Raw genomic sequence first — 18,300 nt, forward strand, 5'->3', positions numbered from 1 at the left:
GTGGCGACGCTTCGACTCCTTGCCTACTACCGCTTCTCTTCTAGTCGCTTGTACAAAACAAACGCACCCCGCATCCTCTGAGCGTGAGGCGGAAGTAGCCTCGCTGTCAAATCCCTAAACAAGCTGCTGAGCGAAGGAGAGAACTTTGGTAAGTTTGTCAATGAGAGCTGTGACTTTGAATGGAGAATAATTGTGACGTGTTGAGATAACGAAAGGCTGGAACGTTTACGCTTTTAAAATGTTATGTTTGGTGTAAAGTTGAAGGTTTGTGTTGACTCATTCTGCAAGTGACCTAATTGGTTGCAACCTAAGTATATTTGCTTTGCTACGTCTGCTACGTCCGTTTGCCTTATTAAATGAATGGGGCCTATTTGTGTAAATGTGTAATTGTGTAATGCTGACTATACAATGAGTTCGTTTTTCATTACCAAATGCTGCTAGATCTTTTTACAGTCTATCTATGTGCCAGCTAGACGCTGCTCATGCTCAGCTGTATAATTAAAGCAAGGCTGTAGGCGTTCCCTTTACTACCTGCACAGATCTGACTGTTCATGTTGTCCTGATTTGCTGACTGTTCCTGGCATGTGGAAGGTTATGTGAGCTGTGAGAAAGAGTCTATATATATATATATATATATATATATATATATATATATATATATATATATATATACAGATGACAATAGTTGTAAGACACTAAAGTTAATTCCAATAATTAATAACATTTCAGTCATGAACATTTGATTTAATGAATGGCACCTTATCCATTTGCTCGTAACAGGTGTTAGCAGACTGACCCTGGTCAGATCTAGCAGTGTTGATTGAGCCCTCTCACTCCTGCACAGCCTGATGGTGCTCACAGTCGGAATGTAAACGCAGCTGTGGCCACTGTTATTCTACACGTGACCTTGTGGCAGCACACAAAATGTGCAGCTTTTTAAAAAAATGCATTTTCAGTAAGTGTGACACAGACATAGATGAGGCCGTATTAGGCTAGACGACAGACTGAAAACATCATAGTAAGGAAGGAATTAAGCACACACACACACACACACACACACACACACACACACACACACACACACACACACACACACACACACTATAGTGTGTCAAAAATAGAAATGGATGTTTTCTTTGATTATTTCTCTGACTGCCTATGCAGGTTCCCATGATGCAGTCAGTTGACAGCAGTGGCTCCAGGTTCACTCCTCTCGTGGTGCTGGAGCTGGCCTCAGATACTAAGGAGGAAGCCAGTGAATGGCTGCTGAGCAGGATAAGAGACCAACAGCAGAATGGAGGTAACGTTATTGCAATCAGAGTTCTCCCCCTCTTTTCAAATATGTTACTGTGATACTTACATCGAGTGTTATTTTCCGAAGGTGCTGAGCTGCTGGTGGAGAAGCTGGGCCCTGGAGTCATAGCTCAGGAGAAGGAAAACCCCAACATGTTTCTGGTTGGGGCATCCCAGAAGAGGCTGCTGTCTGGTGCTGAGGATGTGGGCCTTTTCAAGGAGTTCAGTGATGGGTCTATGAGGGCCTTCACCTGTGCTAATAGACACAGCTTCAAAGACTTTAAAGGTAAGGTCTAGGAGCAGGTTCATGCTTTTGCTTTTTGAGCTTTAGACTAGTGGGCAACAAAGAATTAATTAGCAAGTATTTTAACAACTGATTAATCCCTAATCCTAACCATTTTCAAGAAAAAAAAAATCTTCATTCCAGTGTGAGGATTTGCTTATATCAATGTGAATATGATCTTTATGGCTTTGGCCTATTGATGATCAGACAAAACAACTCAAAAGCCACCCTTGAAAGCATTTGCCAAATGAGTGTTTGACATATTATAGAATTAATAATGAAAATAATCTCTAGCTTCCACTTTAAAATCTGGCTCTTTACTGATGTCCGGCCGTCATGAAGCCAGTTTCTTTTTTTTTTCTTTTACAGTGACAATACAGGACATACAAAAAACAATAAATAGACAAAATTACAGAATACACAAAACATTATTATGAGCAAAGACAAAGATGATAGAGTTGGTAAGTAAAATAAAATAAATAAATACATAAAAAAAGAACAATATGGAGAGAGGGTGGAGCCAGTTTCTAACCATAATAGTGGAATCAAATCAACATAGCAGCAGTAAAATGACCTGAGGTTTAAGGACAGACTGATGTCATTGTAATTATCTCAGCATTTGTCATGGTTTGAAGAGACTTGCCCCACTGAGATGTGTAACATGCTTTCGCTGTGACTGTGATTGGTCTCTTTGTCTACAGGGGATGGAGACAGCTTCCTCAGTATGGCTGAGTGTCAGTACATCATTAAACACGAGCTGGACACATTAAGAGCTAGAGATGAGACTCATGTACCAGGATACACCCAGGTCAAGCTCTACCCCGGGAAATCAATTAGTGAGTGTCTACAGTGTCTACCTCTATTAGAGAGCCTCTATTCAGTATTTGAATATATACAACATTTCAGCTAACCATTAATTAAATAACATGAGTATGGTGTGATAGTGGAATGGAAGCAAACTGACAACATACAACATGTACTGTTTTATTCCCATGGTAGTCCGCAGACTTCAGTCCAAAGGGATCCTGTTCCAGATGTTTCCTCTCCATGAGAAGGAGGAACTAAAAAGATTGTCTTTTTCCTGGTATAAAAAGGTGAAGTTGTCCCTTCAGCCTCTTGGTAAGTGAAAGAATAGGGACTGTTTCTCTATTATATTATATTATTTCTTCTTTTAGTTCATAATGGCTTCCTCTTTGCCATATTTTTGACTGAAATGCTCTGTTAGTGCTCCTACCCACTCATTTACTCTTGGTCCCATGTCCCCAGATGATATCAGACACTACTTTGGTGAAAGTCTGGCCTTTTACTTTGGGTTCCTGGAGTACTTCACCTTCGCCCTGGTACCCATGGCTCTTATTGGGTTGCCCTACTATCTGTTTGACTGGGAGGGCTACGATAAATATGTGATCTTTGCTGTGTTTAACGTGGTCTGGTGTACAGTAATGCTCGAGGTAATGAGATTCACTTTTTTCTTATTTACAGATATACCGGTAGTCATAGAGTCAATTTAAAAAAAACAACCCAAAAGGCTTAAAGGAGCTATTTGTCAGATTTACTGCTACTACCATTAAAGCTGTTCACCTACAAGTTTAAATCAGTTCAAGTAAATTTTTGAGCCCATATCAAATTAATATTCATATACACCATAGCAATCTGATATAGCATTTCACAATAAAAGCACTCTAAATTATTTTATATTTAAACAGTGTTCCATGTAAATTTGGATTGATATTAAATTACACATCAATATTGACCCTGAAAAACGGATTATCTGGTTTATCATGTTCCAGAGATATACCACCTATGGTGACCTACATATCAGCATAATTTTGATATTAGTCTGTAAGGAAACTTATGATTAAAGCAGAAGTAAGTGATATATTTGTGTTAATATAAGTCTTAAATAGTTATATCTTCCGACAGCAATCACTTACATAGAGTGTTTGGACCGAAACACGGGTCTGTCAGTCACTCTGCTCTGCTCTGAGCCGAGGAGAAAACTTTTCTCGTATCCTACAGTTTTTATCCAATGAGGAGAGAGAACGGCATGCAGGGCTGTGTGTGCAGCCAAGGGATGCGTGTGAATGTGGTGACGTAGGGACGAGGACTGTTATGGTGCGTTCAAGGCAGCCCGTAACTCGTGTTTTTCCGACCTGTGAAGTCGTACCAGTTCGATCTGGTGCGAGTTCACGGGTCGGAAGTTACGAGTGGCCGTTATAGTGACTTTCACAGGTAAAACAGGACGGAAAAACACGAGTGGGTTGCCTGGAACGCTACAAAATCGTAAGTTGTGACTTGAAGCTGTAATTTACGGTTTCAAAAGCCTGCCTGGAATGCAGCATTACCCAAAACAACCGGATCGCTTACTTCTGCTTTAATATTAGTGTGGAATTAGAGAGATCGTAGTTCAAAATGCAAAATTTAGGGGATGTTTATTCTGAAATGCTGAGGTGGAGTACTAACAGTCAGAGGTGGAATTGTTCTGTAACAGGTGTTAGTATCTGAATTTATATGGAACACCATTTAAAGGGATAGTTCAACATTTTGGCAAATTGGCCCATTGCCATAATCCCTATAGTCATAGCAGTAGGTTTGCTACCTTTAATTGTCGGTGTAAGCTATTTTTAGAACGGCGGAGCAGAGCCGTGAGCTGCTCAGAGCTACGCTACGGAGGCTCATGGGATTTCTTGGTTTCCCTCATCAAACTCATCAAATACACAATCCAACAACTTCAAAACGCTCTTGTGGACAAGTTGTGACCTGCACATTCACCACACCATGAGATAATAAAGAAACATTACGAGACAGCGTTGTTTTAGAGGTAAATTCATGCAAAACCGCAAATGCACTTTCCTGTCGGGGCAGTTTTTCAGTAAGCAGTCTCTGCATTTGCCTCGAAAACAACTCTGTCTTGTAACATTCCGTTATTCTATATCATAGTGTGGTGAATGTGCAGGTCACAACTTGTCCACCAGAGCGTTTTGGAGTTGTTGGATTGTGTATTTGGTGTATTTGATGTATTTGATGAGGGAAACCAAGAAATTCCATTAGCCTCCATAGCGTAGCTCCGTGCAGCTCGCCACTCTGCTTGGCCGCTCTACTGACAATTAAAGGTAATGAACCTACTGCTATGACTATAGGGATATGGCAATGGGCCAGTTTGCCAAAATGTTCAACTATCCCTTTAAACATATAAGAATTTGGATTTGAATATAGGATTTTGAAGCATCTTGTTAATTCAGAAAAAAATCTCCCTCACTGTAGTGTGCAGTCTGTCCTGAGGCAGTAACTCCTTATGACCTCTTGCATTGTAAATGCAACAATGGCTGATTGGCAAGAATGTTTAATAAACAGTTACTGATGCTAATCTTAGCTATGTTGCAGTGGTAAAACAAATAACTCCTTTAAGAGGGAACTTGATTTTGAATAATTTCTAAAAAAGAAAAAAAAAAAAAGGATGACGTGGCAAGATAAGAAGATTAATGACACTTTTCCTCCACCAGTTTTGGAAGCGGTGCAGTGCTTCTCTAGCCTACAGCTGGGGCACACTGAGCAGGAAGAAGGCCTTTGAAGAGCCTCGGCCTGGTTTCCACGGCGTGCTTGGGTTTAACCCTGTAACGGGTCGTGAGGAGCCTCTCTACCCCAACGTCAAGAGACAGCTGCGGATCTACCTTGTGTCTGTGCCCTTTGTGCTGCTCTGCCTCTACCTATCCCTCTACGTGATGATGATCTATTTTCTGATGGAGGGATGGGCGCTCACAGTGCATGATGAGGAGCCCACATTTTGGACTGGTATACTGCTGTTCATCCCCAGTATTATCTATGCTGTGGTCATAGAGGTTATGAACCTGATCTACAGGTATGCTGCAGAGTTCCTCACAGAGTGGGGTGAGTTGTCTACATTTTTATTTAGTTATTTATTTTTCAGAGTGTCAGTGTCAGAGTAGAAAAAACCTACACTACTAATCAGACACTGACATCAATTTATAATTTAAGGCATTTATCAAGCAGAATTCATCTGTTGATTGTTTCTCATAATGACCTTTTATTTTCAAAATGTAGATATGTTTAAGTTTACAAGAACAAGGAATTCAAAAATTCTGCCTTTGACCCTTGCAACTGACCTTTCCCCCAATATATTTACTTTTTCTACTCATTCAATCTACAATTTCAATTTATTTTAAACCACAAAAACATAAACATACATACACAACTTACGGTACCTGAGGATCAAAAGGGAATAAATGAAGTAAAAATAAACCTAACAAAGACATAGTACATACAAAACCCATTTTGTTCTACTTTCTTTCCTGTTCCTTTTTTATATGTTTTCATGAAGCAAAGTTACACAACTTAGTGTCCCTATGTAGCACAGTTGCAAAAATAGTTACTTTATCCCACAGAGCTAATACAAATAAGAAATATATTGTATCATACAATCATATATCATAAAATACATTATACAAATCATGTGTTAAATAACATGATTTCAATTGAATAACATTTGTTTAACATTTATCTCATATCATGGTGCATTTGGCAAAGTTGTGGATTGTTTACTGCCTCCTCACCGTTGATAGTCATGTTTTTTTGGTTGTCCATCCAACAGAGAGAACAGAGACAATGATGGAGTGTTTCATAACTTGGACTTTCTGTTGCTGGATGATAATGACAAGATAAAATTAAAGTTGTATCTCTGCTGCTCACTGCAAGTTTCAAGCACATGACGACAGACAAGTTGGTCAACAGGTCAATATCAATAGATACAGTAGAACTGGGAGAGAGAGACAGAACAGTGAAATCATGAACATGAAATCTTGCATAAAAGACAATTTAGCTTATTAGCCAATTGCTTGTCAGAACTGAACCCAGAACGGTCAGTCCTTCCCTTTGTCATAGGATCCAGTGTTTCATGTAATGCCAGGTTTTCTTTAAATGGGTACTTCCTAGCTCTACTTCAGTTTTGTATTCATTTGTACCTGAATTTAGATTGTCAATTTCAGTCCTCAAGTCTTTAACCTCAGTGGTGTTGCCATCATTATATGCATTTCCTCTTTTAAAAAACAAACCCCTCAGAACTGCTGACATCCATAGTTTGTTATTGGGGAATAACCTACTGAACATGTGCTCTGTGAATGTGAAAACTGAAAGACTATAGATTTCACTATATTCTGTATGATCAGGAAGTACAAGTGATGCGAAGAATCATTTGATTTCATGACATGCTCCAAATGTAAATTCCTTTCTGTGCATCTAGAGAATCATAGGCTGGAGTCTACATATCAGAATCACTTGGTCCTCAAAGTATTAATCGTGAGTAAAAATAACTTTTTCCAAAATATTACTAATTTTACTCTTAAGTGATCAGACTACAGCTTGTCTTGTTGATACTTATACTTATCATTGCCGACTTGACTTTTCTCTGCAGTTCAACTTCTTCAACTGTTTCGCCTCATTGTTCTACATTGCCTTTGTCATGCAAGACATGGTGTTGCTCAGACAGGTAGGCCCATCATCCATCTAATAATATCCCTTTGTACAATCTTCAGGACAGGTATTCTTCTTCTTCCGAGGAAGTCATACTTCCCATGGGCAAAAACTTACCAAACTTTACTTGATTTGTTCTCATTTTGCTTCCATTTCCTTTTTTCCTTATTCTTTTTTTTTTTTTACCTTTGTCCATCATTGATTTATTTATTATTTCCTCAGTTACATTATACTGTATCACCCTTTCTCCCTGTTTCCTTACTTCACCTGCTCTTTGTTGTCTCCTTTGTTTTGGTTCTCATCGGCATCTAGAGTCTGGCCACCCTGTTGATCACTAGTCAGATCTTGAATCAGTTCATGGAGGCCTTCCTGCCCTATTGGCTCCAGAGGAGACGCAATAAGAAGATGATCCGCAAGGTCCAGAAGAGAAAAACTCTGGAAGACAAAGAGCTTCCTCTGGCTGAGCAGGTCCAACTAGAGGCTGAAATGAGCGCATACTTGGTAGGTGCACATGATTTTTTTCTATCAGTCAGTTTCAGGATTTGAGTACCAAGTCCCAATTTGTTTTTCTATGAAGATCCATATGCCTGTGATATACTCTCTGTCTCTCAGGGAACATTTGATGACTACCTGGAGCTCTTCCTGCTGTTTGGTTATGTCAGTCTCTTCTCCTGTGTCTACCCCCTGGCTGCTGTCCTGGTGGTTGTGAACAACATCACTGAGGTTTACTCTGATGCCTTCAAGATGTGCCGTGTGTTCAAACGACCTTTCTCTGACCCAGCAGCAAACATAGGAGTCTGGCAGGTGAGATACAGTATGTCTGCATGTTTAAATGCAGATGAAACCAAAGCACGTTCAGCTTAACAAGTTCTTTCACAATCAGCTAGTAGAAGCAAGGAGAAATAATGGGGGGAATGTGAGGAATGGTGAGGCAGTGGTTCGGGATATTCTGGTGGGTTCATAGACTCTTAGAATGAAACACCACCAGAGTTGTAGCCAGACATGCATGTGAGGGTGACAGCAACAGTAAGGGGGTGGGGGGTCGGAGTTTGATTCAGAGAAATTTTGTGTTTGGACTGTTAAAATCTTTGAGAGGGGAATTTTGGTCATTTGCATTGTTCTTTTCTAATATAGTTTTTTCATTATTTAAACTCAACTGGTGTGTTGTGTCTTGTGATTTGCATTTAATGTACTGGGTGTAGTAGGTGGATGATTCTTCACATCCTGGCTGGCACCCCTGGAAAAAGTAAAACAAAATTAATCAAAATAAATGTAAAACTAACTCACTCCGTCATAACGTGACTAAAAATACACTGGCTACACAATCTTTTTTTTTATAATTCAAAGTTTTTATTATTTTTTCATTATTGCAACAGACACAATGAACATAAAATACAACAGACAAAATGGAGGTCAAAAACAGTAATAATAGAAAAAATTAAATTAAAAAAATAAAATTAAATAAATAAATAACATGAAAAATCTGAAAGTAAATTAACTAAAAATAAGACAGGCAGGTAATAAATAGGCAAAGGCAGGCAAATTAACACATCTGTCTACCAAAACTATCCCATTTTTCTTTTATCATATCATTTTCACAATTTAATCTCCCCAACATCTTCTCGCATGCCACAGTCGCCATCATCTGTGTTTTCCACATACTCAGTGTGGGAGCTTGGGGTTCCTTCCAACACCTCAGAATAGTCCGTGCAGATGTTATTAGGCCAGTTTTTAATATTCTAAAACTGTATTTGTTCACTGGCTACACAATCTTATATAGTGCAGCCAGATCAAGTCAGCTGAATCTTCCTGACAACTTGTCTCCACCCCTTACATTCCTGCAGTGAGAGACATGTCACGAGGGTTGTCACTACCTAATTCTGTTTGAATCAAATTTAGTCTCTAATGCTATCTTTAGCGTAACTTATGAGTCTTCTCCATCTACTATGTGAACTCATATCACATATCTCCAGGCAATCTGGTCACCATCATCAGCATCCCCAACCTAAAGACAGTCTCAGACTCCAGACTGTTCGTTGTCTGTGGTTACTTGATGATGGAATAAGCTCACAGCACAGACATTCATCTGCATTATTTTAACTGATTTCATTGAAATTATTGAATTCAGACAAGGTGTCATACTGCACTGAAGCCCTCAGTGATGTAAAGTCCCAAACAGAATTTCGTTGTGTAATTGTACAATGAAAATAAAGTCTTCTAAGTTCTTCTAAAATATTGTATGACTACCCTGTAGATGAGAATATTATACTTCTGTCAGTTTTATTTGGAACATGCTTTCCTGATTAAGACCTTGTTTTCACTATATCCAGCTGGTTTCCATTTCTGGAAACAAAAGACTAACTGTTACCTTCTCTCTCTGTGTCCAGCTCGCATTTGAGGCCATGAGTGTGATTGCTGTGGTGACCAACTTTGCACTGATTGGTATGTCTCCACAAGTCAAGGCTTACTTCCCAGCCTCAGAGACACAGCTAATACTGTGGACAGTGGCTATTGAGGTAATGTATGTGCATATTCACATACAAAAACACAAAGATGTACATATTGTATTGTTCTTCTTAAAACAATCCACCGTTGTGTGGTGGTCCCACAACATCTGTCTGATATTTTTGGTGTGTATCAGAGGTATTCTACTTGGCTTGTCGAAGGCTTGGCTTGTCCCATAGCAGAACAACAAGCACTCAACCATCCTAAATAGGAAAAGGGCATGTCAGGTATTCAATGTCTAGTTTATTTTAGGAGCTAGGCAAAGTTCTTAATTTGATTTGGCAAAAATAGAGCGGGTCGCCCACTAACCGGAGGGCCGGTGGTTCGATTCTTGGCTCCTCCAGGCTATATGTCAAAGTGTCCCTGGGCAAGACACTGAACCCACACTTGCCCCCCGATGTGTCCATTGGGTGTATGGATGTGTGTGAATGGGCAGCTTCCAAGCACTGTGCCTAGTGCTGTATGAATGTGTGTGAAAGGGTGAATGAGACATTAAGTGTAAAGCACATAAGAGTGGTCCAAGTGACTAGAAAAGTGCTGTATAAGTGCAAGTCCATTTACCATCAAATTTGATGACATTAAATTTTATAACAATTCAAGGATGGCATGAAGGTTTTGGGTACTGTGACTTTCTCACACAGTCAAAACATGCACATTTAATTGATTGATCTAGAGTGCTCATAGGGATAAATATGACTGTGAGGTTGCGTGTCTCTATATATTGGCCTGGTGATCGACTGCTGACCTGTCCAGGGATAGGCAGTATAACTAATGGATAGATGTGACAATTCCCCTTATTTGGAAAGTGCACAGGCTATTTATAAGACACTAGATGGTTCTGATACATACCATGAGAGGACATTAGACTAACTGGCTAACATGGCTGAAAGGCACCTAAAGAAAATAGAAAATGCAGTCTCATAAGAACAGGTACAGTACTTGCAAGGGAGTAGGTTTGATTTTGACATTAGTGGAGACACAAAGGGGCTCCAAGGCAGGACTCCTGAAAGTTGATGTGTTTTGCATTTGCAATCATAATTTCACGTTATGTAGAGCTGATCAAAAAATAAAAAAATAAAAAATCAGTAATTGACATTGACAATGCATATCTGAATATCTAAAGACAATAAGAATTGAATGCATTCTGTAATGATATAAGTTAAAGCAACTAATGAAAGACAAGGAGGCAACTTAGAAGAGTTCTCAGGTACTCTGGCTGAAGGGCAACTGTGCATCATCATGACTAACACATCCGTCTGTCTCAAACCGATGATCCACTCAGTTATCACGGACCTCGTCTACTTCTGTCCTCTAATTCCACAGAATACTGTCCCGTCAAACACACCATCCCATGAATACATACACAGACTTGTTAATGTCTCTTATGGAGCACATGTTCAGTAAACAGAATAGAACTGACAGCTCAGTAGGAATGTCCTTGTGGCATTTGAACCATGTGATGTGTCTGTGTTTCTGTGGTTTCAGCACGCCTTGCTGGCTTTCAAGTTCCTCCTGACCTTCCTTATCCCAGATGTTCCCAAACACATCCAAATCAAACTGGCTCGGCTGGAGTTTGAATCCATGGAGGCCCTCAAGAAAAAGGTAGAACAATACACTGTGACGTTAATTTATACTCGTTTTAAAAAGCTGCCATGTAACAGATGCTGCCATCACATTTCATGTGTCACACAGACACTATTTTGTGTCTTCGGCACATCCAGCTGTTTTTTTGTTTTTTTTGACTGTTTTAGTGGAAACAGTCTTCATTGTCATAGTGTAAGTAAAAAAATTAATTAAAGTGTCCTGCACAACAAGGTGCCCAGTCCCCACGGGCTTACAAGACTGCTGAGAGCTGGGTCTCAAACTTACCCACATTTGGTCTATTCTAGGCTTTATTATTATCTAATGTTTCAACGGGACATGTATAGGGTTACAAATTGCAGTATTTGGACGATGGATTTATCCAATCATAGACCAGTCTATTTGTATGTAACATTAGATACTGAAAAAAAGAGGACCCATTGGAGGCTAAATACAGGGATCCTAGGTCCAATGCAGGAACAAATAAGAACAGATAATTTTATAAAGCAGTATTTCGATGAAAATGACAACGGAGAAGTGTCCCCACAAACTCTTTGGGATGCTTGGAAAGTGGTTCAAATGGGAAAAATTATTGGCTATTGCTCTAATTTGAAAAAACAGAGAAAAACAAAAATTGAACAGTTACAGTCGGAACTGGAAAAGAACATACACAAAAAGACAGTAAACCCAGGAATAAAAATGGAAAGGAGTAAGAAAAAAAAATGAACAGAATGAAATTTACTCAAATGGGTTAGGGTTAGGCAAGGCAAGGCAAGGCAAGGCAAGGCAATTGTATTTGTATAGCCCGTTTTTACAAACAGTTTGTCTCAAAGGGCATTGTAACAACATCCTCTGTCCTCACATCGACTGAGGAAAAACTCCATAGAAAACCCTTTTAAGAGGGAAAAATTGGAGAAACCTCAGGGTGAGCAACAGAGGAGGGATCCCTCACCCAGGACGGACAGACGTGCAATAGATGTTGTTACAGACAAGACAGGTCAGGGGACTGAAGTCCAAGCAAGGCAGCAAGGCAGCAAGCAGCGTCATGGGACAGTTGCAGATGCAGACCACATCAGCATTAACAAAAAATATACTTAAAAAAAACAACAAACAAACAGAAATTATTTCACTTGATAGAGTCCCATCTGTAAGTATTTCAAGTTAGTTTTAATTGTTTAATTGTTTATTAAGGATCCCCATTAGCTGGTACCTTAGTAGCCAGCTAGTCTTCCTGGGGTCCACAAGGAACAACACAGAATATACACAAGAAAGTCACATCCTCAATGTATCATACATTTACAAATACAGTCAATCACAATATACCTAATGTTAAAAAGTTAAAATAAACTATTCCACAAATCTTAAACAGATTTTTTTCTTAGACAGCAAAATGGAACCTCTCGTACTTGTGTACAGCTCGTATGAAATAAGATTTCAGTTTCTTTTTAAATACCTGTTTACTTTCAGTACAACAGAGGTAGTGAGGCAGATTATTCCACAGAGTTATTGCTCTATAGATAAAATCGTGATAAGGCCTTTGTTCTTGGGTGAGGCACTTCCAGCTGACCATTGCATTGATTAAAATCGTTATATAAGAGTAGCAAGACTCTTATATAATTATGGTCAGGTCAGTCCCTTTTGAAATTTCATTCATGCAGAAATGAAATTGAGATAGAGCTGTCTGTTGATATGAATAGTAAAGAGATGTGATCATGAGGGATGAAAATACTCCAACAGCTTAAGATTTCCGTAGTACAGTTAACTAAAAATAACAAATAAATGGGAACTTGCAGGAGTCAGTCACAAGCCTCAACGCAGTGTAGACACTGTGTGGATCTCATGTGTCCATTACAGTGGGCTCCTGATGCCTATCCCAGACCACTTTGCGGCGTGATCTAGTAGTACTGATGGCTCCACAGTCCAGCAGCGACTCACTCAGCACTGCACCCATTTGTTTAATGTGGACTGATAGGGCTGAGAGCTTCTGTGATGAGCTGTTTGGCTTCTCTCAGGTCTCTGTACGTCACAATTTTAAAGGTTCAAGATCTGAATGTAATCTGAATCACATTTAACAGGTTTAGAAAGAAACTGGCACGAATAATCTGTAGACGCCTCTTGATGTACAGTATGTGTGTGTTGGTTTAATGAGTGTTCTTCTGTGGTCTTCTGGTTTTTCAGAGACAGCTCCATGCAGGGTGAGTGGCTAGGTGTGTGTGTCTGGATGATGCTGGTTTCAATTCAATTCAATAATCTAATGTTCTAACTCACGGTTTTGGTGTGAATATGTGTTCTGGCTGAAAGTATTATCATATTAATGAATGTCAATACTCACATATTTGATCATCAGAATACCTAATACTTGACTCCATCACACGAACCAGCTGTAAACTTTGGGATTTAGTTGGTGCTGAAATGATTCATTTAGAAACAGTCAGAACTAGATTAGGGTTGTTAGACTGGCCAGCCATCAACTGGACAGACACAGAAAGGAACATTTTGAGTCAAAAACAGTCAAATCAACTGTAAGCTGACTGTTATAGAGGAACTGTGCAAGATTTTTATTTATGATTTCCTGCTAGCTGCTAACTTTTGCAGCGATTGCAGGTGATGAGGGCATTAATAACAGTACTTTACCCATAAGGGATTTGGTGACGTACTGTAATATTGTGCTGTTTGTGGATATCATATCACTACTGAAGTCATGCCTTGTGACTTGAATACAGAAAAAATAATTTCACTTCACTTTTAAAACTATTAGGACCATGTTGAGGAAAAAATAATACATTTCAAGTTGGGTTTACAGTCAAGACAGGACAAGCCTCCCTTTTACACATTCTTATCATAAACATGTAAAGAAAAGTGCCACGTTTTTAGTTTACACAGAATAAACCGCACGCTTGTTGCACAAAAAAAAGAGAATGTTCATCTGAACAGTCATCTTAAGGTTGGATACATTCCCATGGGCTTTAAAGGGATAGTTTAGCATTTTGGCAAATTGGTCCATTGCCATAATCGCTATAGTCATAGCAGTAGGTTTGTTACCTTTATTTGTCGGTGCAAGCTATTTTTAGAACGGTGGAGCAGAGCGGTGAGCTGCTCAGAGCTACGCTACGGAGGCTCATGGGATTTCTTGGTTTCCCTCATCAAACTCATCAAATACACAATCCAACAACTCCACAACGCTCTGGTGGACAAGTTGTGACCTGCACATTCACCACGTAGAATGTTACAAGATTGAGTTGTTTTCAAGGTAAATACAGAGTCTGCTTGATGAACAACTGTCCCTGAAGGCAACGCGCATCAGCGGTTTTGCATGTATTTACTTCTAAAACAACTCTGTCTGGTAACGTTCTGTTATTATCTCATAGCGTGGTGAATGTGCAGGTCACAACTTGTCCACCAGAGCGTTGTGGAGTTGTTGGATTGTGTATTTGATGAGGGAAACCAAGAAATCCCATTAGCCTCCGTTGTGTAGCTCTGAGCAGCTCGCTGCTCTGCTCCGCCGTTCTAAAAACAGCTTGCACCGACAAATAAAGGTAATGAACCTACTGCTATGACTATAGGGATTATGGCAATGGACCAATTTGCCAAAATGTTGAACTATCCCTTTAAGTGCATAAAGTTGGAGTTCTTATTTCATAGGGGGCAGTGTTGACCTTTTTTGTCTCAATACCATATGGGTTGGTACTCTGTCACATAATAATTGTGTGGCAGTTTGGACCATGGTTGCTGCAGTTAAAGCACCTCGATTCTTCATGGCGAATCATTAAAATTTGCCACAAAGCTATAGACACCTTCTGACAAAAACTCAAGTTCGAACAAACTTTGGAGTTGGGGTTAATAAGACTATGGATGCCAGTGGCTGTTTTGTGCGTCTTGACATTTTCATCAGCATACCAATTTTTGTCCACCTACAAAAAAACCCCAAAGGGAAGGAAGGTAAATTCTCGCAGGTCCTGACACGTGTACAAACTTTGATGAGATTTTCAGCCAAGTTGGGGCCCTAAAGATTGCCGATCATATGGAGGATCACAAAGTTAGAGACGTCTTGGCAGATGGTTTTAAGGCTCAGGTTTTAAGACTGTGCTGCTGTTCATTATGTGTTTCAGAAAATGCTCGAAGCCTCGGAGCTCCGGAAGATGCAGTGAGGAGGACAGGAGAGTCTACAGATACTGAGAGCTGCAGCTGCTTCAGGACATAGTAACTGTTTTTTATGCATCCACCTTTGTGTCATGACATGATACAGACACTTTGAGTTTACACTGCTGGTCTTCTTGCACGTTTATCTGCAGAGTCTTCACTGCATAACTGAAGCTTTACTATTTAGACTGCTGCAGCAGCATAGCTGTGTAGCAGGTGTATTAGTCTGGTCTCTGGGAGAAATGGGGTCATATTCAGGTTTGGTGTAAACTGGGGTTGTGGTTTGGGTTTATTTAAATTGTATGTCACTGACTGATGATGCAAACACATTTCACCAATCACCTACTGACTCAAAATGTATTGTTATTATGTCACTCATTCACACCTGGGTGAAATCAATCACATTCGACCTCTGTTCTGACATACTGTAGGTCATGTGATCCTGAATTTCTGAACCTGAACAAGTCACATGTTAAACAAACACTTTAAGAAGGAGTTCAAACTACATGGATTTACCTGGATATGAAAAATACCAAAAATTCGCAATATTTCATCTACTATTATTATTGATTTTGTTTGCTTCCGTTTACAAGGTATTGTGGTGATTTTTTTGTTTTTGTTATCGTTGTATTTTCCCAGTGTGTGGTGTAACCTGGGTATTGTATTAGTCCTATAACCACTTTCTTTCTTCCAGTGTTGATGAAAATGACTTGAACCTGTAAACCATGAATTCTTATGAACACCCTGGTGCCTTGAAATGAAATGCTGATATCAGTATTTGTGTCATGTATATGCTGTAACAGTATTTATGGAAGGAATGATGGCTCAGTACTGCTCTTTGTTTTCAGTAAACCTATAAACACCAAGATGAAAGGTGTGGCCATATCTGTTGACTGTTCTCTTGTGGAGTTTTACTGCTGTCAGCCTCAAACATACTTGACACAGCCTGGCTAGTGTGATGAAGTGGAGGTGAAGAGGCATGTTCATAGAAATATCAACTCTGAATAAAGTGTGATGCCTGACCACAGACTGTTTTTCAACACCTCCATTGATCTGGATCACAGCCTCCAGTCTGTGACCTGCAGGGCCAGCCTCGCTGGTCTACAGTACAGGGCAGTTTAGCCTCCATTATTTTGGTTTAACATGCCACAGCTTGAAGACATTGCTTGAGCACATTTAATATGCTAACCCTGTAAAGCCTGAACCATGAAATAATTGTCAGAAAATTTTGAAATTGGACCCTTTATTGGACCTTCTGACAAAAAATGTTAAAAAAAATAAATAATAATAATTAATATATATATATATATAATTAAAAAAAAATGTATACATTTTTTTGAATATCAGATTTGCATAGAAAAGTACCTTACTTACCTGCTGTATCTATTTCGATACACGCATTTTCAACACGGTTCTACTATAAAATAATAAGTTATGAAATATTAAGTAATTTTACTTTGCATCAATGCATTAACTAATCCTATTGAAGTTTCAGTAACAATTTTTAAGTTTTTCTTTCTTTTTCAAAATTGGCAAAAATATTCAAGAGATTATAGCTGCTGCGCAGCGATGGGTCGGGTCCGGGCTACTTTTGGGCAAATTTAGGCAATTCTGAGCAACAAACAGGAGAATAGGAAGACAGGACAGTTGACCTTATAATGTTCAATTTGCATTAGTTGAGGATTGAACCCACAACCTCGGGAACCAAAGACTGTTGTCTATCGCACTGAGCTACTTGACAAGTGGCATTCAACAGTGGCTTCACAAATTGAGTAAGCCATTCACTGTCGTGTAGGCAGATTTGAAACCACAGTAAAAAGAAAAATCAGTTTTTTGAGGTAAAATAATGATATGTATTTGTCAAACATCTACTATGAGTCTAAGATGTTAAGAGCTTTCGCACATGGTCCAGTCCAAGCTATTTGGATCATCATCGTCATCATCTCCCTTGCTGGGTCTCGAACTCACAATCTCTGACACCAAGAACCAGCTCTTAACTCGCTGAGCTAATTGGCTGTTAGTGAGACCTGCTGTGTAGCTTCATTTATCCACTCAGGTGAGTCAGTGCCCGGGCAGCTGTTGTCAAGGCAGATTTCAAAAAGTATCTAAACAAAAATCTGTTAATACATAAATTGCATTTAGACAGCAAAACAGCTTGAGGACATGTGACATCTTGATCTGTCATCATCATCCTTGTTGGGTCTCGAACTCACAATCTCTGACACCAAGAACCAGCTCCTAACTCGCTGAGCTAATAAGCTTGTAGTGAGACCTGCTGTGTAGCTTCATTTATCCACTCAGGTGAGCCAGTGCCCGGGCAGCTGTTGTGATGAAATGGTCAAAATGTCAATAATTCAGTCATCTAAACAAAAATCTGATAATACATAAATTGCATCTTGACAGCATGGAAATGTTGGTGATTTGTTTTTAATGATACGTGTTTTGCTTCATAAGAGAAAATATGTTTATAAATTCCACTCTCACATTGGCTGCAGTTGTTTCCATGAGAGCAGAATTCAAAATGTTCTCAAAAATTCAGTTTTTGAATTAAAATTCTGATATTTGCTAAACTTCATCAACCATGACTCCAGAATATTCTCATTTTTTTTCAGGAAGTTTGAAAATGTATTTAGCAAGAATTTGATGGTATATGTTTACAGTACTGTTTACAGTCAAACGTTTTCATGCACTGTAGGCTCAATTTTTGCTTAATCAAAAATCCGAGAAACAAGTTTTGTGGAGGACGGTCTGGAGATGCTCTGTAGCAAGTTTGGTGACAATTGAGCAAAAATTGTGGGAGGAGATACATTTTAAAAGTTTTACAGTTATTGAAAAAAACAGTGATGGACTTCATAATTTGTAATAAGTTTAAGTGGACAAAAGTTTCAGCAGTATTGAGGCTACATTGTGGTGAAGTTTCAACACTGTAGCATCTACCGTTGGTTTGGTAGGAATTTTTTAAAGTTTTTAAATTTAAACGCTTATTGTGCCCCCCCTAGGAGGGGGGGGCA

General features: G+C 39.2%; 1 protein-coding gene across 3 annotated transcripts; it reads left to right on the forward strand.

The window, feature by feature from the left end:
• Positions 1-5: 5 nt before the first annotated feature.
• ano10a (anoctamin 10a) lies at positions 6-15,562 on the forward strand. Of its 3 annotated transcripts, XM_085803376.1 has the most exons (15): positions 6-148; positions 1,165-1,300; positions 1,382-1,579; positions 2,278-2,412; positions 2,576-2,695; positions 2,843-3,027; positions 5,080-5,464; positions 6,834-6,889; positions 7,005-7,079; positions 7,376-7,564; positions 7,676-7,867; positions 9,451-9,579; positions 11,054-11,170; positions 13,328-13,344; positions 15,259-15,562. In XM_085803376.1, exons 2-15 carry the CDS (start codon positions 1,171-1,173, stop codon positions 15,323-15,325), a joined length of 1,995 nt encoding a protein of 664 aa, XP_085659502.1. In that variant the 5' UTR covers positions 6-148; positions 1,165-1,170; the 3' UTR covers positions 15,326-15,562. The 3 variants fall into 3 exon arrangements, with proteins under 3 accessions (XP_085659502.1, XP_085659501.1, XP_085659503.1); XM_085803375.1 differs by lacking the exon at positions 6-148 and having other exon boundaries at positions 1,159-1,300; XM_085803377.1 differs by lacking the exons at positions 6-148; positions 13,328-13,344 and having other exon boundaries at positions 1,159-1,300; positions 15,259-15,560.
• Positions 15,563-18,300: the final 2,738 nt, after the last annotated feature.

Source organism: Trachurus japonicus, chromosome 16, assembly GCF_045865225.1.
Source record: "Trachurus japonicus isolate A0001 chromosome 16, Traja_1.0".
Lineage (NCBI taxonomy): Eukaryota > Metazoa > Chordata > Actinopteri > Carangiformes > Carangidae > Trachurus > Trachurus japonicus.